We start from the raw sequence: 27310 nt of genomic DNA, 5'->3' as shown, positions 1-27310 counted from the left end.
GCCACTTTGCAACAGGAGTTGGGACCCACACACCAGGCACCAGACCAAAAGCACATACAGGCAAAAACTTTCAGCCCAGGGGTTCACATGCGGTGGGCTGGTCTGGGTTTGTTGCTGAGGTTTTTTCCTCCCTTTCCCTAATTTACTGACTTGAAAAAATAACTACTTGATCCAGAGGGGCCCCTCGCAGACACACCCACCCTCCTAGACACCTCAGTTTTCAAAGGCCCTTCGCAGTCACCCTAAATTGGGGAAAGGAAGGGGGGGGGGTGTCGGTCAGGGGCCAAGACACTCACCTGTCCGGCTGTGTCATAGAGTCCCAGGAGGTACTGCTTGCCCCCTACGGTGACGCTGACTGCAAGGGCAGAAGTGGGGGCGGGAAAAGAAGCTCACAATTATCCAGGCTCTGAGGTAATTTCAGTCCCCACCAGGACCCTCCTCTCCCAACCCAGCTGGAGGCAGGCGGGCGCTCCCCAGGAGATGCCACCCCTTCTCCCTTGTGCCTGGCTCACTGTGAAGTGGCGTGAGGCCTGGGTGCGACGTGGCCCCCAGCTGCCCATTCCCTTTTCCCAAATCCCGTAGCCACGTCTTACCCCCCGGGGCTTGGGGGAGTAGGGAAGGTGGCTGTAAGAAGGTCAAGGAGGTCGGCCCCGGGCGCCGAGGGGGTTGGGAAGAGCGGGGCGCGGGACCCGGCAGCCGGGTAGGGGCTGGTAAGAGGGGTCGGTGGGGCTGGCGAAGGGGCTGCCAGAGCCGAAGCCTGGGGGTGGGGCCGGGCGCCCGGCGGAGGGCGCGGCGGGGGAGGGGTGGGGAGCGCGCGTAGGGAAGGCGGCGAGGGGGCTCAGCCAAAGTTCCTCCAAAGTTCCCGGCCCGGGGAGCAGCCCCTTAGTCAGCACTTCCGAGGCTTACCTGCGTAGTGGTCGAAGACGGTGGGCACGTACTCCTCCGGGAAGGCGTCGTTGGCATAGCTCATGAGTAGGCACGTCTTGCCCACCGCCCCGTCGCCGACCACCACGCACTTGAGCATCAGCGCGCCGGGCCCGTGAGCCATGCTGCGGCCGGCCGGCCTCCGGGCATGGTCCCCCCGGAGCCCCCGCCCCGGCCCCGGGCTCAGCCCCAGCCCGCCTGGGGGGTCCGACGCCGCCGCCGCTCCGCGCAGCAGGGCCGCCCCCCCGGCCCCATGCAGCGGCTCCCCCCGCCCGAGGGGAGGGGGCGGCGGGCGCGGGGAGCTGCCGCCGCCTCTGTCGCTGCCCGGATCCCCGCCCGGGCCCCGGTCGCCTCGCCTGCCCGCTGCCCCCGCCGCTCGGCGCCCGCGCCCTCTCCCCAGCCGGGCCTCCCCAGGAGGATCCGCTGGATCATAAGACTGGCCGGCCCCGGGGGAGACGGCAACTTTGGGGAGGGCGGCGGAGGGGAGGGGCCAGACGGCTCTCTCCGCCCCGCGCGGGCCCGGGCCCCCTCCCGGCTCGGCCCCGGAGGAGGGCGGGCCGAGGCACCTCCCCCGAATGCGGGCTGCCCGCCCCGCGCCTCCGTTCGTGCGCCGGCTCCCGCGCCCCGCGCCCCGCCCGCGGCCGCCGCTCGGCCCTGCCTGCTCACCCTAGCTTGACTCCCGGCTAGGGCTGCGGGAAGGGGGCGAAGAGGAGGAGTCGAGGAAGAGGGAGGGGGAGGTAGGTGAGTCTGGGGGAGGGGGCCGAGAGCCGAGCGCTCGGCAGGAGCCAAGGGCTCCTCGCGAAAGTACCCGCAGCACCCAGAAACGTCCAAAGGCCCCGATGATGGGAGAAGACGTGGAGGCCTCTTGGGGAACCACGACGACTCCAGCGATGACGCAATAGTCATGCAAAATTATACATATATATTTAAACTCCACCCGGAAGGCAGGATCCATCCTATCGGCCTCTAAGTGCGCAATATAACTAGAGATAGGGAAGGAAGAAAGGCCCAGAGAGTTCAAAAAAAATTTTTTTTGAGGCGCGCCGGGTGATGGGGGAGGAGTGGTGATGGGTCCCTGAGCTGGAAAGTAGGGGCTCCTGGCTTATTGCTTGGTCTCCCCTCCCACCACCACCAACCCATACCGTTCACAGCAGAGCTTGACTCATTTACTGTGAAACTGGTGACTAAGGGAGTTAGTTACAGCTTCATGAACTACTGCCGCACCCCCCAACCAGCCAGAAAAGGGAGACTGTCTCTTCTGGATGCGGCAGGTGTACCTATGCTCCCCCTAGAGGCGACATTCCCTGAGGCCCCCTTGCAGTCCCAGTGTCCCTCGAAGGTGTTAGGTTGTGATCTCTGAGGAGTGACTGGCCTGAAATCCAGGCGACAACCCCTGCCCTCCTGCCTGGGCAAAGCTTGGAAACACCCGTCTGGCCAGGTCCCAATCACTGGCCAACAGTGCTGCTTCTAAGGTTAGGCACTGGGGAAGGGGGCGCGAGGGAGGGGCGTAAGATATCTACGACGCACTCTCCATGTTGACACCACACCTTCCCTCCCCTTGCTGACAGGAGATAAATTGCTTCCTTTCATCGATTCACAGGAGCAGAAGATGCTGTGTTGAGAGGCACCACAGAGGTCAACCGGACCATCTCCCTGAGATATCCCTGAGGTTGTAAGTAAGCAAAATAAGACCCAGAGATGTGAAATGGTTATTTCAAAGGCTTCCAGCAATCCCGGCATTCAAAGACTTGGAACAGACTTTGGAAAATGCTCAGTTATGTCTTCATGCCACACTTTCCAGGCCTCAGCTCTCAACCCCCAAATTTGATTTCTATTGTCCTGGAAGACTTCCTGGATTCTTGGAAGTTCCTTGTACAGTCCCACTGAATGTCTCAGCAGACACGTCCATTTGCATCTGAGCCTGGGTATTTACACTGTTGGCTGCTTTAGATTGGGCAATGAATCGGGAGGGTACTGAATGACAGGTTAAGGAAGGCAGTTCAGTGCCTGAAGTCAGATCTTGGTTCAAGGCCAGTCTCTGCCACTTCCTTCTAGAGAGGAAGAAAGGAGGACTTGCCCCCTTTGCCTACATGAGCACTTCTTCAGGCAGCATTTGTTGGGACTCGAATTCTTGAAGGAGGGCCTGTCAGGAGAGGTTAAGGAGCTTCTGGAGTGCACTCAGCCAGAAGACACTAGTTAGCAGTGTGAACTTGAGCATGCCACCTCTCTTCTCCCGGCCTCAGCTTTCTTATCTATAAAGGTGAATTCATCCACAAGGGTGAGATTAGGGCTCACCCTTGAGAACTCTAGGACCCTTCAGAATGTGTCCTGAGAGATCCTGGTAAAAGCTTTGGAACAGGAGAGAAGCAGTAGCTGGAGATATGGGGAAGGCCTCTATGGGGGATCACAAGGTCTTTCCAGGGACTGGAGGATGGGGGCTTCCCCCATTCAGGACTCTGGCCTCCCCGTTTGTATGCTACTTTTCAGAGGAGCGAACATTTACTAGGGATCCAGGGAAGCTAGAGAATCAGCTCCAGAACCTTGAAATACAGAAGGGACTCCAGATTCTGCATGCTTTGGGAGAAGCTCTGGGAATATCAGAACACTCCAAGTGGGGAACTGATGTCAGATGAATCATGCCATGGTGACTTCACTGGTGATGGTGACCTCATCCTTTTGGCCCACAGAAAAGCCAAAACTGACTGCCTGGAGCGCTTCAAGCTCTGAGCTGATTCAGTCAGTTATATGTGGAGTAGGAGGGAGGAGGGGGGTTATCCTGGATGTCCAGGTTAGCCCACTGATGGGTTAGCCAGAAAGACCAAAGAGATCTCAACAGAAACATAACTTTCCAATGAGCAAAAGAGATAATGCCTCAAGTGGTAAAAAGCAATTCTCAACTTTCAGGGATTTGAAAGACAGAAAGCAACTTTCTTTCTAAGCAAACCATAGGCTCTGGGCTTGCTCTCCTACTTTTGTGTCACCTGCAAATGCCCAAACGCACACAGGTCTGTGGGAGGACAGTGGAGTCTCTACTCAGCCTTCTCCTCTACTTCCTCATCTTCCTTGATTCATCCTGTATTTCATTTAACAAGCATTTATAGAGCTTTATTCCTGGGCAGGGGACCAGGAGCTGGGGAACCACAAACACTGGCAGGACAGACAGAAAGGAACTGACAAGCAAACAGATAATTACCATAGAACGTGATCAGTGGCGTGATAGAGGATAAAGAACAGTCTTCTGGAAGAGCAGGAAGGCTGTAAGTACCGAGCTCTGGGTGTGCCGAGGAAGAAAGGATTTGCAGAAGGGTGTCATTGGTCTGGGGTTTAAGAGGCTAATAGGAGTAAGATAAGACTGCCTGGGAAAGACAGCCCTTGCCCCCCCAGTAAGAAGTAACAGCGCACAATCTCTTGGGAATAATGAGCCATGTAGGGCAGACAGAGTGCAGGATTAGTGGTGCTGGGGAACTAATGCGTATTTAATTGGGAACCATGGAATGCAGCCAGTCCAAGGCCCCTGAAAGCCATGTCAAGGGGCCTGCAGGGCCCCCCGTGGGCTGGGCAATCTGTGTACTGCACAACGGCAAAGGGAGAAATATGGCCCATGTGATACCCATAAAGCCATGACCCTGGCCCAAGGTTGTATTCTTTGAAAGAAGGGGCAATTTTTTCTTATCACAGATTCGATTTCTGCTTGTCAGACCTGTGCCATGGGGCTGCATCTACCCACAGAGGGGCATCTTTTTCTACTTAGCAAAAGACAAAGGCGCTAGCTAGGGAAAGAGTGGCTCTGGGAGTGAGGATGTGATGGAGGGAGGAAAGGAGGATTTGCAGAGCATCTGCTGTGCTTTGCCCGACACTGTCCTGGGTACTTGATGTTCATGTATGTAGATTATCCTATTTCACTCCCAAAACACCAAGCAAGATAAAATTTATAGAGTATTTATAGCCTTGTCTATTCAGAACAGCACCCTTTGCTTCTGCTAAATGTTCTTTCTGATTTAATCTCTGTGATCATCTGATTAAAACGGAAGCTACCTTCTTCTTATGTGTCCTGCCCCTGCCCCCATGGATTAGTCCTGGTGGGGCACCTGATCCCAGATGGGATGATCAGAACCCTTCCTGAGAGGTCTGAATTCTGGATTTGAAACAGGAGTCTCCCCTCTTTTACTAACTAAACTGGAAGATGTGAGCCTGGAGGCTGTGGATCATTCACGTTTCATGTTTCAGACCTTCACAAAATAGCCAATTCCAGGAAATGAAGCAAAAATGCAGAGAGAAACAAAAATGGAGAGGTAACCCCCTTCCCCAGCCCTGCAAAAAAGGCAGAGACCACACAGGGTATTGGTGAGTTCCTGCTTTTGGTTGTCCCTGAGACCCTGTTGTACTGCTCTTCTTCAGTTGGTCAATAAGTCCCCCTCCCTTTTTGCCTAGTGACTATGGGTTGGTTTTCCAGCCCTGGTAACCAAAGGAGTCCTGACTGTGATAGTATCATCACTATAGTTGAGATAGGTGATGTGTGGAGAAATTCAGAAGTTTGCCCAAAGTCACACAGCTGCTAAGCAGCATAGCTAGCTTTCCAGGTGACCTGTCTTTGGAGCTCATGCTGTTTCTTTCCCATGTTCCCCATGAAGGAGGCATCAAAATTTTTTCAGTAGGAAAACGACAAGTTTTGAGGCGCCTTTTGAGAAGATCACTCTGGGAGTGGTGCAGAAAATGGATTTAGAGGGGATGAGAGTGAAGGCAGAGAAAGTGAGAAAGAGAGAGGTCATGAAGTTCTGAACCAGACATGGTAGTAAAAATGAAGAGAAGGCCATGAGTAGCAGGGATGTGTTGATGACAAACTCCATAGGGCTTCGTAACTCAACATGGGGAAGGGCTAGGCTAACCCTGGGCCTCTACATTATGATCCCATTGACATACTCCTTCTCTCTTTTCCTTTTTAATCATCTCTGTTTTTAGCCTCCCTACTTCTTTGGTTTGCTTCCTCACTTTTAAAAACTTTCCCATCTCCTGTTCGTGCTTAACCATATGACCAACTGCCTGAATAACACCAAGAGTAGAACCCCAGAAAGACAGTAGTTTTCTAAAATGTGCTTCCTTTCTGTCATTTTGTTTGTGGCCCCTCATATCTACCCCAGAAATGAAAAAATGTATTCCAATAGATCATTTGATTTCGTGGACGGGATTCTTTGGGTTGCAAGTAATAGGAAATGCAACCCAAACTGGCTTCATTAGCAATGGAAGTATGTAGATTTCTTTAATTGAAACATGCAGTAGTAGCTCAAGCTTTAGGCATGGCCTGATCAAAACTCTGGTTCTATTTCTTCTGTACTTCTCTCAATTTCCCCCTTCTCTTTGGGTCAACTTCCTACATAGATGTCCTTCTCTCCTGAAAGCAAAATGTACCAAGTCCAGGCATTACCACCCCTAACCACACTACCCAGGAGGAGGGAGAGCTTGCACAAAAGTCTTGGCCTTCCTCTGATCAGATCAGCTGAGATCATCCATGAACCAGTGTCAGATGCTTGTTGCCTTAGGCCTGGGCTGCTTGCTGCCCATCCCTGAAACCACTGTGACAAGGGGTTGGGACTGTCCTGATTGGGCCCATCAGGGCCCACCCTGAGGCCAGGATTTTACTCCCACTCAGATTCTATGGTTCCTGCACAGTGGGTGGCAGGGATGGGGAGGAATGTATACTGGGGAGGCAACCAGCAACATCTATTACATCTGGGTTGTTGCTCACCAGTCAAAATTCCTAGGCCTCCCCCAGGCTATCCTAGAAATAAAGAACTTGAGGAAAAGCAACTTTCAAAGGAAGATGGAGGTGAGAAGGATCCAAGTCAAACCTATGATTTGCTCCAAATACCAGTCAACTGGTTTGTCAATACATGAGTCCAGGCTTTCTCTGAATCCCTAATTCTTGACCCGTTGGTAGGTACTCTTCTCACACTCCCAAGTTCCTTCTTGGAGTTACTGGTAAGGAGGCAAGATGGTTACCATCCTTTTACCTTGTCCACTCTGCTTGTCTGTGATGCTTCTTTCCCCCACACATGCCCAGTATCTTCAGGCTACAGCCTCTTCACTCCCCAGGGCTCTCCTGCTTCGCAGACGCCACCTGACCGACCTTCATAGCATCAAGCCTCATGCCCCACCAGTCCCTCTTTTCCTTCCCATCATTAAACTTCCCACCTGTTTTCTTTTCTCTTAGGGCTCAGAGGTAATATACACTACACATTTTTTTTTAACCTAAGATGTTAATGGCTTAAACACTGCAGGAATTTCTTAAAGGTCAATGGTCCTTAATGAGCAGAATGATAAATATATCCAATAAATCTGGCTCACATGCTTTTCATTTCTGGTTATGTTTCTAGACTGCATTTAGATGGCTTTTTCCACTTCATTACATCTCCAAAACTCAGAAGTAAGCCTCAGCCTCTGAGAATTTTGGCTTGAGCACCCTTAATAATGTTTTCCCGTCTTCATTTCTAACTATCTTCTGTCGCCACCTAGGTCAGGAGACCAATCACTATAACTGATGGCTTTACCACCATTGCTGAACCATAGAGCACTTCCTTGGAGGTTGCTGATAAGGAATACTTATGTGATCTAGAGGTGACCCCCTCTCATGAGCTCCAAAGGAGGCTAGATCACACATCCCTCCGCCAGAAGTGAAATTAATGATTTTATTCCCTGCTTCAGTACTAAGAGTGCCAGAAAACCAACCAAGACTCACTTATGATTGTTCTTCCATAGTGGTTGTTTTGGTCACTGAGTGTCACAACCACATTTTGAATTTGGGGAATCTTCCCCTTTGTGAGTCTTGGTGGGAAAAAAAAAAAAAAGATCATCTCTTGTAGAAGCTGAAAATGACAGATTCTAGCTCTCCTTGTCAGATTCAAGATCTAGAATGACTAGAGTTAAATACAGGGCACACTTTCTCTGGAGGCTGCAGCTTTAGCATTGGGTACACAATTCAGGACTGAACACAGGAAGTGGCACATAAGGATGGGCGGTGGTGTTAGTTGTGGTGTAACTGAGTTCCTGGTGCAGAAGTGACTGCTGTACACACTGATTGTCTAGAGTGTGCTGTCGGCAATGATACCAGCAGTGGTTTTCTCATCAGAGCAGGTCCTGAGGCCTGTATTGGGCATGGTTCTTTTTAAGACAGTCTTGAGCAGCTTCTCTAGCCCACCTGTGATTCTGTGAGCTATGCATGATTCTTGGAGGTTCCGCCTCTGTTCAGTCGGCCGCCGATATCTTCTCCTGCTTGCAGCTTAGCCTTGTGAGAAGAGGTTGGAAGGATGCATTGCTATATTGAATGTGCTGCATGCAGAGGGAATAGTGATTCCCACTGCTGCCGTACCCAAGTAACTGATACTAGACTGGCCTCTAAATTAGTCCATTCAGGCTGCTGTAACAAAATGCCATACACTGGCTGGCTTATAAACACCAGAAATTATTTTTCATAGTTCTGGGTGATGGAAGTCCAGGATCAGGGTACCAGCACGGTTGGGTAAGGGCCCTCTTCTGGGTTGCAGACATCTTGTAGGGATGGGCAGAAGGGATGAAGGGGCTATGTTGGGCCTCTTTTATAAGGGCACTAATCCCACTCTTGAGGGCTCTGCCCTCATGACCTAATCACCTTCCAGACCATCACATGGGGAATTAGGTTTCAACGTAGGAATCTGGGGGGACACATTCAACCTATAAACCTTTCTAATGTAAGCAACTAAAAAAACTGCGCAAAATATAGGAAACCACTGTTTTTAGATATTGAACATAGCAAACGGCTGGGATTCCTGAAAGAAAGGAACAAACGAGTCCAGCTCTACTGTCACTCTAACTTTCTGCTGGAAGTACCTTCTGAATTGCAGAACAGTGTGGGGGAACTGAAGCTGACCACAGTGGTCTTGCCTAGTGAAGAAGGAGATGGTTGAGAAGATTTTTCAAGGTTGAGTACCAGAGAGGAGGAAGTATCACAGTAGAAAAGGCTCCAGCACCATCCTCTTGATTCTATTGCTAATACCAAGTTGCACATGCATAGAGTGAAACTCCACAATGTTAGGCAAAGAACTGCCAAAGAGCAGAGTTGATTGGTTTGGAGGGCTCACACAGGGCTGGGAGAAGTTTGAATTTCAACCAGCCAATGTGAAGAGACCTTGTTGAATTTCCAGAGAAGTCAGTAGAGACTCCAGAAGGGTTTGCATTCATAGAAGGGCTAAATTAGCTCTTGAGTGAAAGCAACTCTAGAACCCCAGCCTCATATAGAACAAGTTCACCCACTATTACAATCACTGGTAGCCAAAACAAATTTCATCATTTTTTTAAAGGACAATAACAAAATATAGACATGCAGCACTATAAAATTCAGAATGTCAAGAATTACTAGATATGCATAAGAATACGGAAATGTAATCAGGACAAAAATCAGGCAATAGAAACAAATCCAGAAATGAGGGAGATAATGAAATTAGCAGGTGAGGACTTGAAAAGGAATTATAAATATACCCAAGGATTTAAAGGAAAATGTGAACATGGGGAGGAAGGAAATGGAAGATATTTAAAAAAAAAAAAAAAGAACCAAGTCAAACTTCTCGAGTTTAAGAATACAATACCTGAAATGAAAAACTCAGTGCTAAGCTTAACAGACAATTAAACATTATAGAAGAAAATATCTGTGACAGCGAAGATATAGCAATAGAAACTGTCCAAACTAAAGCAGCATTTGGCATCTGAATGCATCCCCCAAGCTGAGCACTGGTAGCAAACATTACTCCTGGTGTCCCTGAGCAAGCAGAGCATCTGAGATCTCTCGGGGCTGTCCCTGACCATGGCTCTCAGGCTGGTAGCTTGGCCAACTGGCCCCCTGGGGGATTTCTGGGGCTCTGACTCCTGACCTGCTCCTACCTCCCCACAGGCAGCTTGAGGAATGTTGTTCTAGGAAGGGCAGGGTGACTGGCATGGTGTTTTGTAAATGACGACACCTGATGTTCACCTAGCACTTTGCAAAGCCTTTTCACACCTCAAGTCATGAGGCTTTGTGTCTTTATCCAGATGGAATTCAGGCAGATTTTGAGCCTTTATCCAGATCACTCAGCCTGTAAGTGAGAGACATCAGGACGGAAACCTTTACCATTGAGGCTCTGTCTCTAGCGCATTTCTCATGACACCGGGCTATGGCTTGTGCAGACATCGGAGGCAGAGATGCCTCCTGGTTCCTACTCTCAGTTACCATCCTGTGACGTTCTGTGACCACCCGGCATGTGGGGCACACTCAATAAATGTTAGCTATGTAAACTGCTCATTCATCATGTAGCCAGAATCTCAAACCACTCCCACCCCCCCCCACCTTAGAAGAGGCCTGTTTGAGGGGTGAATACTTTGATAAATGGATTGAGGAAGACCTTCTGAGGGTCTGCTCAAGTAACAATTGATGGGTGCTTAACTGCTTTCTAAGGTGGGTGGATTCAGTTGGAGGTCAGTGGGGTTGAGCGTTCAGGACCACAATGTGATTAGAACTTCTAAGCTAAACCACAAAAAAAAAACCCTAATTTTAAAAACGGACAAAGGGCCTGAATAGACAGTTATCCAAAGAAGATATGCAAATGACCAGTAGGCACATGAAAAGATGTTCAACGTCCTGATCACTAGGAAAATGCAAATCAAAACTATAATGATATCACCTCACACCCATTAAGGAGGCTATGATTAAAACAAACAAACAAACCCAGAAAATAAAAAATTTTGGTGAGGATGTGGAGAAATTGTAGCCCTTGTTGCGTTCCTGGTGGGATTATAAAATGGTGCAGCCACTGTGGAAAATAGTCTAGCAGTTTCCTCACAAAAGTAAACAGCATTGCCACATTATCCAGGAATTCCACGTCTAGGTATATACCCAGAAGAATTGAAAGCCGGGACTTGAACAGATATTTGTATACCCACATTCATAGCAAAACTGTTCACATTAACCAAAATGTGGAAGCAGTCCAAGTGTCACTTGATAGCGGAACAAAATGTGATATATCCATACAATGGAATGTTATTCAGCCTCAGAAAGGAAGGAAATTCTACTCCATGCTACAACATGGATGAACCTTGAAGACATTCTGCTAAGTGAGACAAGTCAGTCACAAAAGACAAATATTAAATGATCCCTCATACATGAGGTTCCTAGAATAGTCAAATTCATAGGGACACAAAGTAGAATGGTGGTTGCCGGGGACCGCGGGGAAGAGGAAATGGGGAGTTAGTGTTTAATGGGTACAGAGTTCTGGAGATGGATGGCGTGTCCGTTGCACAGTGTGAAGGTATTTAATGCTACTGAGCATTACTTAGTGGTTAAAATGATAAAATTTATGTTATGCATATTTTACCACAATAAAAGAGAAAGGACAAATGGGATTTTACTTTTAAAATGGGATTTCCAGCTTCTCTAAAATATCAGGTCTTACGCTCCCAAGTCCCCATTTCCTAAGGCAGCAGATGCCTGGACCCTTTAAACAGGGATGAAATGGAAGGGCTTTTTTGTGGGGGTAAGGGGAAACCACCACTGAAAACCTTTGGCTATGCAACTTTGTGGCAAATTGCTCTTGGGGAGAACTTGACTTCTTTGAAATAAGTAACCTTGCTGCAGATGTTTGAAAAGGAGAAATTAAGTTGTGAGTTCACATAAATTATTTTGGGAGAAATGTTTCTGACCCTGCCTGGTTCTCTTGTTTATATTACCTGTGGGTATTAGCTTTCTCCAGCCCCTACTAAAGGCCGCTTTGCCACTGGGATGGAGTTCTTAGATTAAAACTGGACGTGGCCCATTAGTCATCACGAATTGAGGCAGAGATACAGCTTTGTGGGCACTTTTGATTTCTGCTCTGGGTGTCTTCTTTTACTTCCAGGCCAGATGAACTCTCTGGCTGTTGCCTTCTCTCCCCACAGCTTGCTCTGTCAGGAGCAGGGTGCACTGGCCTCCTTTCCCACACCTTCACCCTGAGCAGAGCTGCTCCGCCGCCGTATGAGGAGGGCGCTGCAGCAGGGGTGTTGCCAGGTGCCCTGAGTCATCAAACCTGCCGGCTCTTGTACCACATTTCCTTGTACCACATCCCAGGCCTCTGTTCTCGCATTCTTGTCCAAGTCCTCATCCATGCAGCCTGGACCTGGCATTCGCTTATGCCAGACTCTCCTGCCTACACCAGCATCAGGCTAATGTTCCTAAACCCAGGTTTGGCCAAGTTACATCCCTGCTGAGTAGACTTTGACGGATCTCCTTAGCCTAATGCCTCAGCTTTCAGTCTGATATTTCAAACTTTCCCCAGTTGAACTCCAACCGTCTTTCTAGACATCGCTCACTCCCACTGCCCCTGCAGGCCTGTCTGCTGCTGCCAAACCAATCTGTTCTCTGCACTCAGACCTCCTACACATTCCCACAGCATTCTCCCCATCTAGATGGTCTCACTCCTCCTGCTTCTCAGAGTTGTCCATCCCTCAATGCCCGTCTGTACTTCTCCCTCCCAGGGTTGGTTGACACCTTGCCCATAGGACCACTCTTTCAGCTCAAGCTGGCAGCTGCTCAGCCTGTGTCCTCTCCTGGCTCTAATCCTGTCCCATGTTGGGTGCCAGGTACCTTTCCACATTTTTGAACCAAGGAAACCCCAAGGCCTTGCTTCGAGTCAGGTAATCTGTAACAACTTGATCGATTCTTATCTATTTGGATAAATCCTCCTCAGTGAATGCTGCCAACTTGCTACTTGTTGTCGGTGACCTGCCTCCAATGAAAGCATCTATTGTCACTGATGGTGTGTCTCAAACCACCCCCTACAGGCTTTACCTGGCAGCAGAGCAATACATTATGAAAGAGCCTACGGTGAGCTTGGGAGGGGGTTTCAGGGACTGGATTCCTTCATTCACGTAGTTTTCTTGAAATGGCTGATTTCTAACAGACCACACTATGGTGTGATTACCTGTTTACCTGTTCATCTCCCCCTTGACATTGTGGTTGTGGGAGGCAGGGCTGGTATCTGCCTTGTTCTCTGCTCTATCTCCAGTGCCTATGCAGTGCCTGGCGTATAGTAGATGTTCAACAAATATTTGTTGAAGGACAGAAAAGGGGCTGCCCCCTTCCCACGTGTTTAGTATTTAAAATCCCCCAAAGGAGTCATAGTTCTTCTAAACTTCCTCACCCACTTCCTGGGCCCTCCAGGCTCTGGAAAGCCCCTTCCCTCCCTTACCCTGCAACCTCAAAGTGTCCAGTGGCCCAAGTTTGGTGCTGCTTCTCTTTTGGCTACGGGTAGGGAGCCCCCACCCAGACACGCCTGCCCTCAGACTCAGTTACAAATCCCAGCTGGAAGGAAGAACAGTTGTTTCAGGGTCTGGGCAGGGCTCCGGGCTGACAGACACATTTTGCCCACCAAGCACGTCTGCCTCCCCCTCCTCCCTCTCATGGTGATGTGGATCCCCCAGGGTGCACACAGGGTCACATAGGCGAGGACCCTGGAAGAGAGATCTCCAAGCTCACACTTCCTCTAAGGACCCCTCCTATGCCCACGGATATAAAATCATCAGTTTTGAAATTTCTTCTTCCCCAAGATCATAAGCAGGGGCTTCTAGGGATGTTAGCAGTGTCCAGTGTCCTATTGCTTGACCTGGGTGCTGATTACAGGATATTTGCCTCATCATAATCCATTCAGCCATTCACTTTCCTCAATGAGTATTATATTTCACGATAAAAAAAAAAAAAAAAAAGCCCCCTCTGCGGTTCCCACCCTGTACCCAGGACAAGCCCTTAATTCAATCAATTCATGTTTAACTTGCGCCTGTCTGCATCTAACCCCTGCTGAAAAAGGAGATTCTTGTCCTCAAGGAATTTCCTGGAGGGAGCAAAGTAATGGGAGCATCAAAAGACACAGAATCCAGCTCTGAATTATATCTGGAAAATAGGCCACACTGTCATTATGTTGAGGGGGAAGTCCAGAGGTCAAGGAGGTGGTTGGGCTCCAAGTGGGCTGAAGACGCAGGTGGGCTTTAGATTGGCAGAGAGACACAGAGGAAGGCATCATAGCGGGGAGAACTGTAGGATCAAGGGCTGTTAGGGGTGCTGAGCCTGATGTGTCAATGTAGGGGGATTGTGTTGCAATGAAGAGACCCTGGTAGTGAATAGTTTATGGGAGTGAGACTGTCTTGGAGAGTTTTAGATACTGCCCCCAGCCCCAAACATTGGCAAGGTGGATGCCACTCCCAGGGCAACCCTGCCTCATTGGAATGGAGGGTCCTGGGCCCTCAGGCAAGAGCAGATGCATGTGTGTTTCACATTTCTTTGTTTTGTTGTTTTGTTCAAGCCACAGGCCCATGTGGGCTCCTAATCCCCATCCCAGACAGACAGGAAGTTACATCTGCCAGACACATTACGTGGGCACCCGCATTCCTACAGGGACAATTGCTTAATCCCTGACTTTTATCCCAGCCCCACCCTGCAGCTGCCTTCCAGCCTCAGCACCGATAAACTGATTGGAAGTGGAAGTGCACCAAAGAAGCAGGAGAACTCAGGACTGCAGATTCGGGGACGGTGTGCCAGGCTGCGAGATGACTCCATCCCACTCCCCAGCTCAAGAGCCCTGGAATCCCCAGACTTCACCCACCATCACCAAGGATGTGGCTGGCCACCTGAGACCATGGGTGAATGCGCCAGGAAGTGTTGGGAGGTTCCCAAACTCCATGCAGGGCCACTAAGTTTAACACGAGGCAGCAAGACTAGGATGTGTTTCTACTTACTTTAGGGAGTGGAAATCAAATCAGTCGAAGTACTCTGTACACACAAAGAGTGACTGTGATGAAGAATGAGGCTTAAAGCGGAGGAGAGGAGCTGTAATAGGAGGAAGAGGAGGAGGAGGAGGAATGCTGCTGCTGCTGATAACTACCAAGCATGAAGACTGACTTTGTGCTTAGCATTATGCTAACCATTCACTTCTGTCATTTAAGCCTCACAATAATCCTATGATGTGGATGCTATTGTTTCCATTATACAGATGAAGAAACTGAGGCCTTGAGGAGTGAACTGCTTTCCTAACATTATACAAATGCTAAGTGCAGAACTGGGATCTGAATTCCAGCAGTCTTACTCTAGAACCGAGACTGTGGAAGCTGGAGAGGCCTACCTAAGCCTTATCTGGGCTTGGAGAGGATGTCCTCCGTCACCGACTGGAGCACGCCAGCCCAGGTGGCCGATGTCACACTCATAAAGACCACCTGGCAAATTTTCCTTGCTCTGGTTTCTCATGAAACAACCTTTGGATTTGGCTTCCCATGTGATTCACATACAAGGAAAGAAGGCCGTGACCTGCCAACATGACAGCTGTATTTTTCATCAGTAAGTTAATAAACTGGCTGCCTGGGTTCACACACGTATTTGTGTCTGATGGCTTGGTTAATGTGAGCCCACCCCAGAGCTGAAGCCCACTGTGTGCCAACTGAATTGAGATTCTGGACATGCAAGAGTAGCCCCCAGCCGAGGCCTGTGTGCCAAGGAAATTCCTCTTGGCCTCCTCTGGGTCAGCTTGGCTTGCCTTCCTCAGTGACAGCCTGGCTCTTTGGATTCAAGCTGCCTGGTCAGACTGCGAGGGTCGTCTGCAGAAAGAAGGAAGCCACAGTGCCAGGTTCCAGTGTGCGTTCCAAGTTCCACATTCTGTGTACAGACGCCTGGCGCCAGAGCAGAGAGGCTGGCTCTTGGCAGGGGACTGGTAAGGATTCGTCTGGTACATTTTTTTCCTCTACACACTTAACCTGGGGCTTCCTGGATCTCCCAGTCTCTCGGCTTTCATTCACAGTGGCTCCCAACTGCTGACCAGCAGGGTTACTCAGGGAGCCCTTTTTTAAAAAAAGATACTTAATGGACTTGTGTTATTTAGGAGCAGAGCATGTTTTGCTCTGTTTACAAAAGTGCAGTTTAAGAAAAACTACATCCTAAAATGATGGGGAAGGGGTGGGCAAAATCATTTTCTTTTTAACTTATGGTGTAAGATTTGTAAGGTTGAACACAAAGTCTTGGTCTTTGTCACAAACACTGAGTTGTTTTTCCGTCAAGCTTGGTGAGTGGTGCATCTTTTGGGGAGAGCATTCTATCTCTGCCCCCTCCCTTAACGAGGTACTGGGGATTGAACCCAGGACCTCATGCACACCAAGCACGTGCTCCAGCACTGAGCTGTACCCCCTACCCTTCCTTTATTCTTTAATTGTAAAAAATATGTAGCATGAAATCTATCCTCTTAAGCTTTTAAGTCTACAGTACAGTATTAGCTCTGTGTACACTGTTGTACAACAAATCTCTAGGACTTTTTCATCTTGCGTGATTGAAACTCTATACCCATTAAGCAGCAACTTCCTAGTTTCCCTCCATCCTAGCCCTTGGCAACCATCATTCTACTTTATGCTCCTATGAATTTGACTACTTTAGGTACCTCGTTTAAGTATAATCATGCAATATTTGTGCTGTGACTAGCTTATTTCACGTAGCATAATGTCCTCAGAGTTCATCCAGGATGTAGCACATGACAGAATTTCCATGTTGTATTTAAGGCAAAATATTTCGTTGTATGTATATGCAACACTTTCTTTATCCATTCAATCGTCAGTAGGCCCTTAGATTGTTTACACCTCTTGGCTATTGTGAATAGTGCTGCAATACATATGAGAATGCAAATATACTGAGATCCTGTTTTCAGTTCTTTTGGATAAATATGTAGAAGTGGACTGTTGGATCATATGATAGTGTTTAATCCATTTTGAGTTGATTTCTGTGTACGATGCAAGATAAGGGTCCAATTTTATTTTTTTGCATGTGGATATTTAGTTTTCCTAGTACCATTTGTTGAAGAGACTATCCTTTCTCTATTGTGTAGTCTTGGCACCTTTGTTGAAGATCATTTTACTGCATTTGTGTGGGTTTATTTCTAGGCTCTCTAGTCTGTTATGTTGATTATCTGTCTGCCAGTACCACACTGTTCTGATTTCTGTAGGTTTGTAATATATTTTGAAGGTAGGAGTGTGAGGCCTACAGTTTTTTTTTTTTAACATTTTTTATTGATTTATAATCATTTTACAATGTTGTGTCAAATTCCAATGTAGAGCACAATTTTTCAGTTATGCATGAACATATATATATTCATTGCCACATTTTTCCTCTGTGAGCTACCATAAGATCTTGTGTATATCTCCCTGTGCTGTGAAGTATAATCTTGTTTGTCTGTTCTACAATTCTGAAATCCCATCTATCCCTTCCCACCCTCCGCCCCCTTGGCAACCACAAGTTTGTATTCTCTGTCTATGAGTCTGTTTCTGTTTTGTATTTATGCTTTGTTTGTTTGTTTGTTTGTTTGTTTGTTTAGATTCCATGTATGAGCGATCTCATATGGTATTTTTCTTTCTCTTTCTGGCTTACTTCACTTAGAATGACATGCTCCAGGAGCATCCATGTTGCTGCAAATGGCATTATCTTGTCGGTTTTTATGGCTGAGTGGTATTCCATTGTATAAATATACCACATCTTCTTTATCCAGTCATCCATTGATGGACATTTAGGCTGTCTCCATGTCTTGGCTATTGTAAATAGTGCTGCTATGAACATTGGGGTGCAGGTGTCATCCTGAAGTAGGGTTCCTTCTTGCTATATGCCCAGGAATGGGATTCCTGGGTCATACAGTAAGTCTATTCCTAGTCTTTTGAGGAACCTCCATACTGTTTTCCACAGTGGCTGCACCAAACTGCATTCCCACCAGCTGTAGAGGAGGGTTCCCCTTTCTCCACAGCCTCTCCAGCATTTGTCATTTGTGGATTTTTGAATAATGGCCATTCTGACTGGTGTGAGGTGATAACTTCATTGTAGTTTTGATTTGCATTTCTCTGATAATTGGTGATATTGAGCATTTTTTCATGTGCCTATTGGTCATTTGTATGTCTTCCTTGGAGAATTGCTTGTTTAGGTCTTTTGCCCATTTTTGGATTGGGTTGTTTGGTTGTTTCTTATTAAGTCGTATGAGCTGCTTATATATTCTGGAGATCAAGCCTTTGTCAGTTTCATTTGCAAAAATTTTCTCCCATTCCGTAGGTTGTCTTTTCATTTTACTTATGGTTTCCTTTGCTGTGTGGAAGCTTGTAAGTTTCATTAGGTCCCATTTGTTTATTCTTGCTTTTATTTCTATTGCTTGGGTAGACCGCCCTAGGAGAGCATTTTTGAGATGTATGTGAGATAATGTTTTGCCTGTATTTTCTTCTAGGAGGTTTATTGTATCTTGTCTTATGTTTACGTCTTTGATCCATTTTGAGTTGATTTTTGTGTATGGTGTAAGGGAGTGTTCTAGCTTCATTGATTTACATGCTGCTGTCCAGTTTTCCCAACACCATTTGCTGAAGAGACTGTCTTGTGAGGCCTCCAGTTTTGTTCTCTCTCAGAATTGTTTTGACTATTCGGGGTCCTTTGTGGTTCTGTATGAATTTTAGGATTGTTTTTTCTGTTTCTTCAAAAATGCCATTGGGACATTGAGAGAGATAGCATTCTATTTGTAGATCACTTTGGGTAGTATGAACAGTATTTATTTTTGTAATCCATGAACACAGGATATCTTTCTATTTGTTTGCATCTTTAATTTCTTTCAGGAGTGATTTGTAGTTTTTAGTGTACAATTGTTTAGCTTCCATGGTTAAATTTATTCCTAGTATTTGTTCTTTTTGATGATATTGTAAATGAATTGTCTTCTTAATTTTCTTTTTGGATTATTTATTTTTTAGTGTATAGAAACACAACTAGTTTACAGAAACCATTGTTAGTTTTGTATCTTGCAACTTTGCTGAATTTAAGTTCTAACATTTTTTTTGTGTGTGTGGAATTGTTAGGGTTTTCTAGATATAAGATCATGTCACTTGGGAATAAGGATAATTTTATTTCTTTCCAATTTTGATATCTTTTATGTTTTTCTCTTGTCTAATTGCTATAGCGAGGACTTCCAATACTCTCTTGAATAGAAGTGGGAGGAGTAAGTATCCTTGCCTTATTCCTGGTGTTAGAAGAAAAACCTTCAGATTTTCACTGTTGACTATGAATGATTTTAGCTGTGGGCTTTTCATATGTGACCTCCATTATATTGAGGTAATTTCCTTCTATTCCTAATTTGTTGAGTGTTTTTATCCTGAAAGGATATTTTGTCAAATGCTTTTTCTGCATTATTGAGATGATCATGTGATCTTATCTTTCATTCTGTTAATGTGGTGTATTGCATTGATTGATTTTTGTATGTTTGACCATCCTTGTATCCCAGGGATAAATCCCACTTGGTCACAGTGTATGATTCTTTTAATGTGCTATTGAGTTCAGTTTGCTAGTATTTTGTTGAGGATTTCTGTATCTATGATCATTAGGGATATTGGCCTCCAGTTTTCTTTTCCCGTAGTGTCTTTTTCTGGCTTTGGTATCTGAATAATGCTGACCTCTTAAGATGAGCTTGGAAGTGTTTTTCTCCTCTTTAATTTTTTGGAAGCATTTGTGAGGAGCTGGCATTAATTTAAGCTTTTTGTTTTTGTTTTTAGAATTGTCCAGTGAAGCTATCTGGTCCTGGGCTTTTTTGTTGTCGTCGTTGGGAGGTTTTGATTACTGATTCAGTCTCCTTGCTAGTTACAGATATGTTCATATTTTCTGTTTCTTTATGAGTTGGTCTTGGTAGGTTGTATGTTTCTAGGAATTTATCCATTTTTTAGGATTTCAAATTTGTCGGTGTCTGATTGTTCATAGCCTTAGAATCCTTTTTATTTCTGTGGCATCAGTAATAATGTCTCCTCTTTCATTTCTGATTTTATCTATTTGAATCTTCTCTTTTTTTCTTAGTTTAGCTAAAAGTTGTCAGTTTTGTTTATCTTTTCAAAAACCAACTCTTAGTTTTATTATTTCTTTGCATTTCTCTATTTCATTTATTTCTCCTCTAGTCTTTATTATTTCCTGCCTTCTCCTAATTTGGGGCCTAGTTCTTCTCTTCCTAGTTCCATTCTCTCAGCGTGCTGTCTGTGTACTGAGCCATCGCTGACTAGATATCTTCTGGAGGTATGCCCTAATTGTCTCATTATTATTGATGACAAAGTGGTGGTGAGTGTAGTAGAGATGGATCTCTGGAAACACAGGTTTGAGTCTCTGTTCTTTTACGGTTGGACCTTGGACAGGTTGCTTTTCCTCTCTGGGCATCAGTTTCCTTTTCTGTGAAATGAGTCATGAATAGATGGTCTCTATAATCCTTCCCTTTGGATTCTGACTGTCTCCTTCCTCCTCTCATGCACGCCACAGCTCAGAAAGTGGAACTGTGGAGACACTCCTGAAACTCTGCCCTAAGTCAAAGGAACCAGAGGGTCCACCAGTTCTCCCCCCGCCTCCCTTTCCAAGGGCAGCCATGGCCCTGAGTGATGTCGATGTGCAGAAGCAGATTAAGCACATGATGGCTTTCATTGAGCAGGAAGCCAATGAGAAGGCAGAAGAAATAGATGCCAAGGCTGAGGAAGAATTCAACATCGAGAAAGGACGCCTTGTGCAAACCCAGCGACTCAAGATTATGGAGTATTATGAGAAGAAAGAGAAGCAGATAGAGCAGCAGAAGAAAATCCAGATGTCTACCATGAGGAACCAGGCAAGGCTGAAAGTCCTAAGAGCCCGAGATGACCTTATCTCAGAGTTGCTGAATGATGCAAAGCTGAGACTCAGCAGGATTGTGGCAGATCCAAAAGTCTACCAGGGGCTGCTGGATAAACTGGTGCTCCAAGGTCTGCTCCGACTGCTGGAGCCCGTGGTGATTGTGCGCTGCAGGCCACAGGACCTCCTCTTGGTGGAGGCTGCAGTGCAAAAAGCCATCCCCCAATACACAGCAGTTTCCCACAAATGTGTGGAAGTCCAAGTTGACCAAGTGCAACTGGCCACAAATGCAGCTGGAGGTGTGGAGATCTACAGTGGCGATCAGAGAATAAAGGTCTCTAATACTCTAGAAAGTCGCCTGGATCTTTTATCCCAACAAAAGATGCCAGAAATACGAAAGGCCTTGTTTGGAGCCAATGCTAACAGGAAGTTTTTTATATAAAGCTCTGAGAAATGACGTTTATGTTGAACTGCTAAACCATAAAAGCATAAGTTATTAAGGCAAAGGAAACTAGTAATATTTCCAACTCTTTTTTGCTCTGGTATTAGTGTGTCCTCATGAAATACCCTTTGACTAGCTAAAGGCACTATACTTTGGAATAAAGCCTGGCTTATTACTTAGAAACCTAATTCCAGTTTATCTATACCTACCAGCACTTCTGGTCAGATCTGCGGTCTGGGTTGAAGGCAGTAGAGACATCAGCTCTTTAGCTCGTCCTCCGGGTGAGATGTGAATGGTATTCTTGACCTGAGTCTGAATGTTCTGAATTTTGTTAATATGTATGTGAAGTGTTTTTTATTCTTTTTTCTCAGCTTCTTGTACTTATGTGATTTAGTGAGGTTTAGCATTCTTCTTTGTGTGTACAGGGCCAACTTCATGGGCATATGATGATCACAGTCATACAGGGCTCCATGATCGGAAGAGCCTGGCACTTGGGATTAACACTCTGTAGCCACTGCCTTAAAGTTCTTAATTTTAGTTTTGAATGTGTGCTCTGTAATTGAAGCTCAGTGGGACTTTGGAGCCTGTGCCAGGGACTTGGGCCTTGGCTCATGTGTAGAACCAACTCCTGAAGCCTACACATCTCCCTGGGATGGGTTCTTGGCCACCCATTTCCCAGCTCCCTGGTGCCCCAAGACCCAGCCTTTCCCTCCCTCACCCAGTGAACATTGCTGCCCTCTGCCCGTGGTGAGGGCCTGATGTGCATGCTGGGAGGGTCAGGGTGGGGCGTGTGTGCTCTGCAGGGTCTTAGGGCTGGGCATGATGGTGGCCGTCTCTGCCTCACATGGGCAGCTCCATGGCACTTTCAGCTGGTTATTCGGTGAGGGCGGGTCTCTCACCCACCAGACACTGAGCACTTCTCTGGAGGTTTAAAGACCCTGCGATTCACCTGTCTTGCTGTGGGTTGGGTCAGCCAGCCTACTGGAGTGGGAGATATCCGGCTTGACTTCCCTGACCCCAGCCTGGGCACGGCATACAGATCTGGGGGCGGGTGGGACAGAAGGCCCAGCAGTAGTCAAGGTTGCTGGGCCTGAGTCTCAGGGCAGGACCTTCAGGAGCTTATGAGGGTCTGCACTTGCCATGTAAAGTATCCCGTGCCCGATGGAGTTCTCCACTAGGCAACTCAGTGCCCGGGTGGGGGGCTCAGGCTCATCTCGTGTGGCCTGCTTGATGCATCTTCCAGGAGAAGCCAAGAAATACAGGCATTTTTACAGTCTCCATGTGGGCAGTGCACAAAAGAGAAATAAATGATAAAATTCATGCTAAGGATTTTAAATTATAATTTTTGTCTACTTAGACATTAAATAGTGAAAAAATACCATGACAAGCCAGAAGAGAGACTGCCAAAGAAAAGAGAAAGCTTTCAAAGTATTTTAGTACCTTTACCTGTACTTTTTGAACAGAAGATTCCACATTTTCATTTTACATTGGGTGCCATAAATTATATAGCTGGTTCTGCGTGTGTATGGTAATTTGAGGTCTAATTTATGTCTGAGTGTGATTTATGTATTAAAATAGAAGTTTTTTTTTTTTTTGAAGAAAAGAGCCCCCAAGCAACTCTCCCAAGGCAGAGGTTGTCTTACGTGCTCAGGACTGTATAAGGAACAGAAATCCCATGAAGATCAAACACAGAGTAGGAGGCAGGTTATAGTAAACAGAAGCTCAGGACCAGAATCTGTCACAGTCTCAGGGATGGGCTGAAACTGGGAATCAGAAAGCTGTCTGAAATCCTCTAGATGGCTACTTCATTTTCTTTTTTAAGAAGTAACTTTCTCTATTGTCCAGTTTAAATGGTGGAGTTTGTATACCCCATAAACTTTACATCCCAGTTTACATGTTGTAGTACCAGAAACAAATTTGCTTTTCTTAGAGTCAATTCCTCTTCTCTGAGAGGGAATCCATGTGGCCCAGCTCAGATCAGATGTCCACCTATAGTCCTGCTGGTGTCTGGGGGCAGTTCAAGGAGCAAAGGGGATCTTTGTCAGTAGGACAGAATCCTCAAAGGGTGTCTTCTATATGGACCCCTTTTGAGTTGTGAATTCAGTCATTCATCGAACATTTTCTGAATGCCAGCAATGAGCTAAGCCCTGTGCTAGCTGCTGGGCTGCAAAGAATACCATTTGATCCTGTCCTTTCACTAAGGTCATGAACAGATGATAGCATGGTGGTGATACAATGTGGAAGTGCCATCCTAGTGCTGGATACAAGTTATGGTGGGAATACAGTGACAGGTAGAGAGAGAGAGAGACACAGAGGCTTCTGGGGGTGTTGGCAATTGAGCTGGGGAAAGAACTTCAGGCAAAGTGTTGTGGGGGGAGCGGAGAGCATATGCAAAGGTCCTGAGGTGTGAACAAGCAAGTTGTGTTAGAGGACCCGTGTGTAGTTCAGTGTGATGGTGTGTGATGGGCGAGGGGAAGTGATGCAGATGGGGCTGGAAAGATAGACAGAACCTGATAACATGGTGCTGTGTGCCCTGCTCAGGAATTAGACTATTTCTGCTGGTGGTGGGAGGAGGGGAGGTGATAAGGGCTCATTGAAAGACTTTAAATACAAGTGAAACCAGAAGAGCAAGGTTTTTAAAACATTATTCTAGTGCCACTGTCTGGAGGACACACTGGAGGCAAGGAGACTGGAGGTAGGAGCCCACTTGGGGAACTGTTCATCAGCCCCAGTGGGAGATGGCAAATAATCTACCCAGCTCTTTGGTGAGGCAGGTCAAATTCATTGATGCACAGGCTGAGATGAGAACCAGTGACCTCTATCCTATCCACTCCTGCCTCCACTCCTTCCACCCCAGTAAATCCTCTCACTCATCCAGGGCTTGAGGCCATCCACTGCAGTTTCACACCATCTTACAAGTCCCCCTGGACTCCCCCTAAGAGCCCCTTGGACTCCCCCTTCTCCCCTAGCCATCATTCTAGGCTCAGCCAAGCATTCCCTGCCCAGCTGCCCAAGCCCCCACCTCCCCCAGCTTCCCCTTCTAGGAACTTGAACCCCACTTCCAGCTGTAACCAGGAGTATCTGTTCACCCTGGATGACCCCCAGCTCTGGCCCTCTGAGCTGGGCTCAATCTGTTATTGGGCCCCCCAACATTAATTCATGCCCCCCAAACTTGACATTAATTCCTCTCCCCCTCAAAGTAGTTTTAGTGAAAGGTTTTGTGGGAGATTGAGGAGAGCTTTGTACAGTACCTGTGGGGCAAAATTTCCCCCAGTCCCACTTAAACATCTGTTTTCCCAACCTTTTCTGTCTCCCAGAGCTGCTGGATACTGTCTCTTTCTCTCCAACCTCCTTCTCCTTGGTCTCTTAACACATGGGTTCCAGTTTCCACCCCCATAATGTCCCCTCAGCAAAACAAAAACTGGTGGCGAACCCAGCCTGCCCTCCCAGCCCTGCTGCCAGGAGCGCAGCCCCATGGGTGAGGATTTGCCATGCGTTGCCTTTATTTCCCATCAGCTGCTTTGCCCATCTTTCAGACACAGCGCCTTGCAGGCAGGGACTGAGTCTTTATCCTCTGCAGTCCCTGCTGCCTTGTTCTTTTAGTACTGACACTGGGTGTGCACGTAATAGGATCTGAATAGACATTTATGTTCGTTATGTTCTTCTTTCCCAGACTGGCTCTGGTTTCTGGACAGGCTTTCAGAGTCTCTCTCCTCTTCGCCCATAGATTGTGCGGTAGGAAGAGGCAGTTATGTGAGCTGGGGCCCCGGGGAAGGGTGTCCGGACTGTAACCCAGGGATGGTGCTTGATGAGAAAATCTTTCTCTACGGTTTCTGGGGAGAGGGTAGGGGGAAGGCCGCAGTGATTGGAGCCTGAACTCAAGCAGGACTCACTTCAGTCAGTGTTTGCTTACCTCCTGGACAAACCTAGGGTGTATTGCATCCCTTCCCTCCCTGGGAAACAAATGGGAAGGGCTCTACTTTGGGCCTGGGTGCAAAGGTAGGAGGCTGTGGACAGGCCAGGTACTCCCTAGGGGCCTCAGCAATGGAGAGGGAAATCTTAGCCCTCACCTTTCTGTAGCCCCCAGTGCTACTCTTGACCTGTCCGGTAGGCTGCTGGTCGCCATCCTCACCCTTCTGACGGCTGCACTCCTGTCGGGATCTTTGCTTTAGAAATGTCTGCACTGGGCACTTGGTGTTAGTTGCCTGGTGCAAACTCGCACACATTCTTTTTATTAGCGTTAACCGTCCTATCCTCAAGAAGGCAGGTTCCTTGTGTAAGCTCCTCAGTCCCCGTGAGCCAAAAGGAGCAAACTGTTACAACCGCAGGCAGGCACAGCCCTTCCCCACCGCTCTCCTCATTAACACTTCCTCCCGAGGTGCAAGGGAAGCTGTTTGCTGCTGACGCAGACTCAGGCTGTGCTGATAGTGAGGCTGCTTCTATAGGCTCACTCCCTGCTCAGGGAGGGCTGGGGGAATTCGAACATGGTGCAGGAATCCTGTTGGCTGGGGTCTCCTGATGGAGGGAGAGTATAGATTTAGTTCTGATCCTGAGCTGCCTAGAGAGCCAGAAATGGAGAAGATGCTTTGAGCATGTCGTAGAATTTCAGAGAAGGCAGGGAATAGACCAGCCGAACAGGAAATCCTGCAGGGCTTCCTCTCTGTCCTGGGGTCCCAACATCCCCGAAAGGGGGTCAACAGATCTACACTGAGCCAACCCCAAACCCCATGCCTCTGGGGAGCTAGTGCGGCCCCTTGCTGAACTCCACCTGGAGATGGCTCAAGTGTCAGCCCCCGTCCTCTGCTTCTGCATCCTTTCCTGCACCCTCCCGGTTTATTACCTCATCTCTGATATCATGCCTGCTTTTGACAACACTGAGGAAAAAATTTAGTCTCTCCTCTCACCCCTGCCTTCCTAAGCGCTCTTCTAAGGCGTGATAAACCCTGGCTCTCTCACAGCACCCAGCTCTCCCACACAGCCTCACAGCTCACCCAAGGCCTCTTCCTGCAGGACAGCATCCCTTCCACCAGGAGGCAGGCTACTTCATTCTCTCGTGCAGATGCAGCAAAAGGTCTCCCCGGCTCTGAGAGACAGTCTTGGCAGACCCTTGGCCCGGCTCACTACCTCCCTCCTGCTTACGCATAGAGTGATGGAGTTGAGCACTTTTTTTCCCTTTTGTCCCTGGGAGATGAGTCCATAGAGGGTAATGTTTGACTCATCCTGGCTGCTACCAAGCCTGAGCGGATTCACATCCTGAAGATCCCACAAGGTTAAGAACTTGAAGGGATCTTGAAAGCCAAATGCTCATTTGAATCTGAGGCTCAGAGGAGGCAAGGAAGCAGTCCTGGGTTATAGTCAGCTACTAAGACACTTGGGACTGCAAACAAAAAAACCTGAAGAGACCAGGTTGTTGTCATTCATTTACGAAAAACTTACTGTATAGAAGCTCCAAAACTTTGGCTCCCGGTGGGACAAATATGTTAGCAAATCCATGGCCGGAGCTGGCTCCTTGGAGAATCCTTCCTTTCTCTTTCCCAGAGTGTTCTGGCCTCAGGCTCAGTCACAATGGAAGTCTACAGAGAAGAGGTACCAGTGGGTGACTGCATAAGGGATGTGACTTGAGGGGGCCCAGGGATAGACTGTGGTCCTGGATGAGGTCAGGGCACAGGGGCATGTTGGGGAGCAGAGAGGGTGCCAAGGTGGCCCATCACACAGCACTGAGCTAGAACACGTGCTCATGGACCTCTGTGAAAGCAAGAAGAGAGTGAGGGAGGGAGGGAGGAGGGGAGGCAAGTCACCCTGGAGCTCAGTTGGAGGAAAGGAAGCAGTAGGGAGTGTGTGAAGATTCTTTTCTTGTTTTGGAATTTGAGCTCTGGGATTTCACTCAGTTACAGTCAAATCAGCAGGCCTCTTATTCATTCATTCATTCATTCATTCATCCCACATATATATTTTTTTTAATTTCAAAAATCTTTTATTAGCATAAAAATGAGAATGTTGTAAATAAATCGGCACCAAATAGTTCATGTAAGTGTATATTGCAGTACTATCCCTCTTTGCTGTTTCTCCCTCTTCTGCCCACTTTCCTGGGTGTTGGGGGAGCTCGCTGACAACAGTCACAAATCCAGCCACCTCATGGAATAGCACCAAGGCCCACACAAAAATTATGATAATCTCTGTCACACACATTACAGAACATCATTTCATCCCACATATATTTCTTGAATGATTACCAAATGTCAGACACTCTGCCAGGCACCCCATCCCTTTCAATTACCAGGACAGTTAAGACCCCA

General features: G+C 47.4%; 2 protein-coding genes across 25 annotated transcripts in view; one reads left to right on the top strand and one right to left on the bottom strand.

Moving 5' to 3' along the window:
* The window catches only part of RHOQ (ras homolog family member Q), a 35504-nt gene extending 34049 nt beyond the window's left edge, over positions 1–1455 (bottom strand). For all 3 annotated transcript variants that reach the window (XM_032497467.1, XM_032497468.1, XM_032497469.1), the window contains exons 1-2: positions 907–1455; positions 297–355 (exon numbers count right to left, since the gene is read on the bottom strand). In XM_032497467.1, coding sequence (XP_032353358.1) covers positions 297–355; positions 907–1048 — 201 coding nt within the window. In that variant the 5' untranslated portion in view covers positions 1049–1455. The remainder of the gene's footprint in view (positions 1–296; positions 356–906) is intronic.
* Positions 389–27310, top strand: part of ATP6V1E2 (ATPase H+ transporting V1 subunit E2) — a 125283-nt gene continuing 98361 nt past the window's right edge. For 2 of the 22 annotated variants that reach the window (XR_004326305.1, XR_004326304.1), the window contains exons 1-2: positions 1455–1661; positions 2525–2596. Coding sequence is in view for 14 of the 22 variants with exons in the window: in XM_032497454.1 (XP_032353345.1) it covers positions 20337–21014 (678 nt within the window). In the remaining 8 variants the exon portion in view is untranslated. Of the gene's footprint in view, positions 412–1454; positions 1666–1691; positions 2397–2524; positions 2601–14252; positions 15651–20233; positions 21194–27310 lie in introns of those variants that run through there. The other 20 variants (XR_004326308.1, XR_004326309.1, XM_032497454.1 and 17 more) reach the window with 19 other exon arrangements.

This window comes from Camelus ferus, chromosome 15 (genome assembly GCF_009834535.1).
Source record: "Camelus ferus isolate YT-003-E chromosome 15, BCGSAC_Cfer_1.0, whole genome shotgun sequence".
NCBI lineage: Eukaryota > Metazoa > Chordata > Mammalia > Artiodactyla > Camelidae > Camelus > Camelus ferus.
This window is presented reverse-complemented; position numbering and strand designations above follow the sequence as displayed.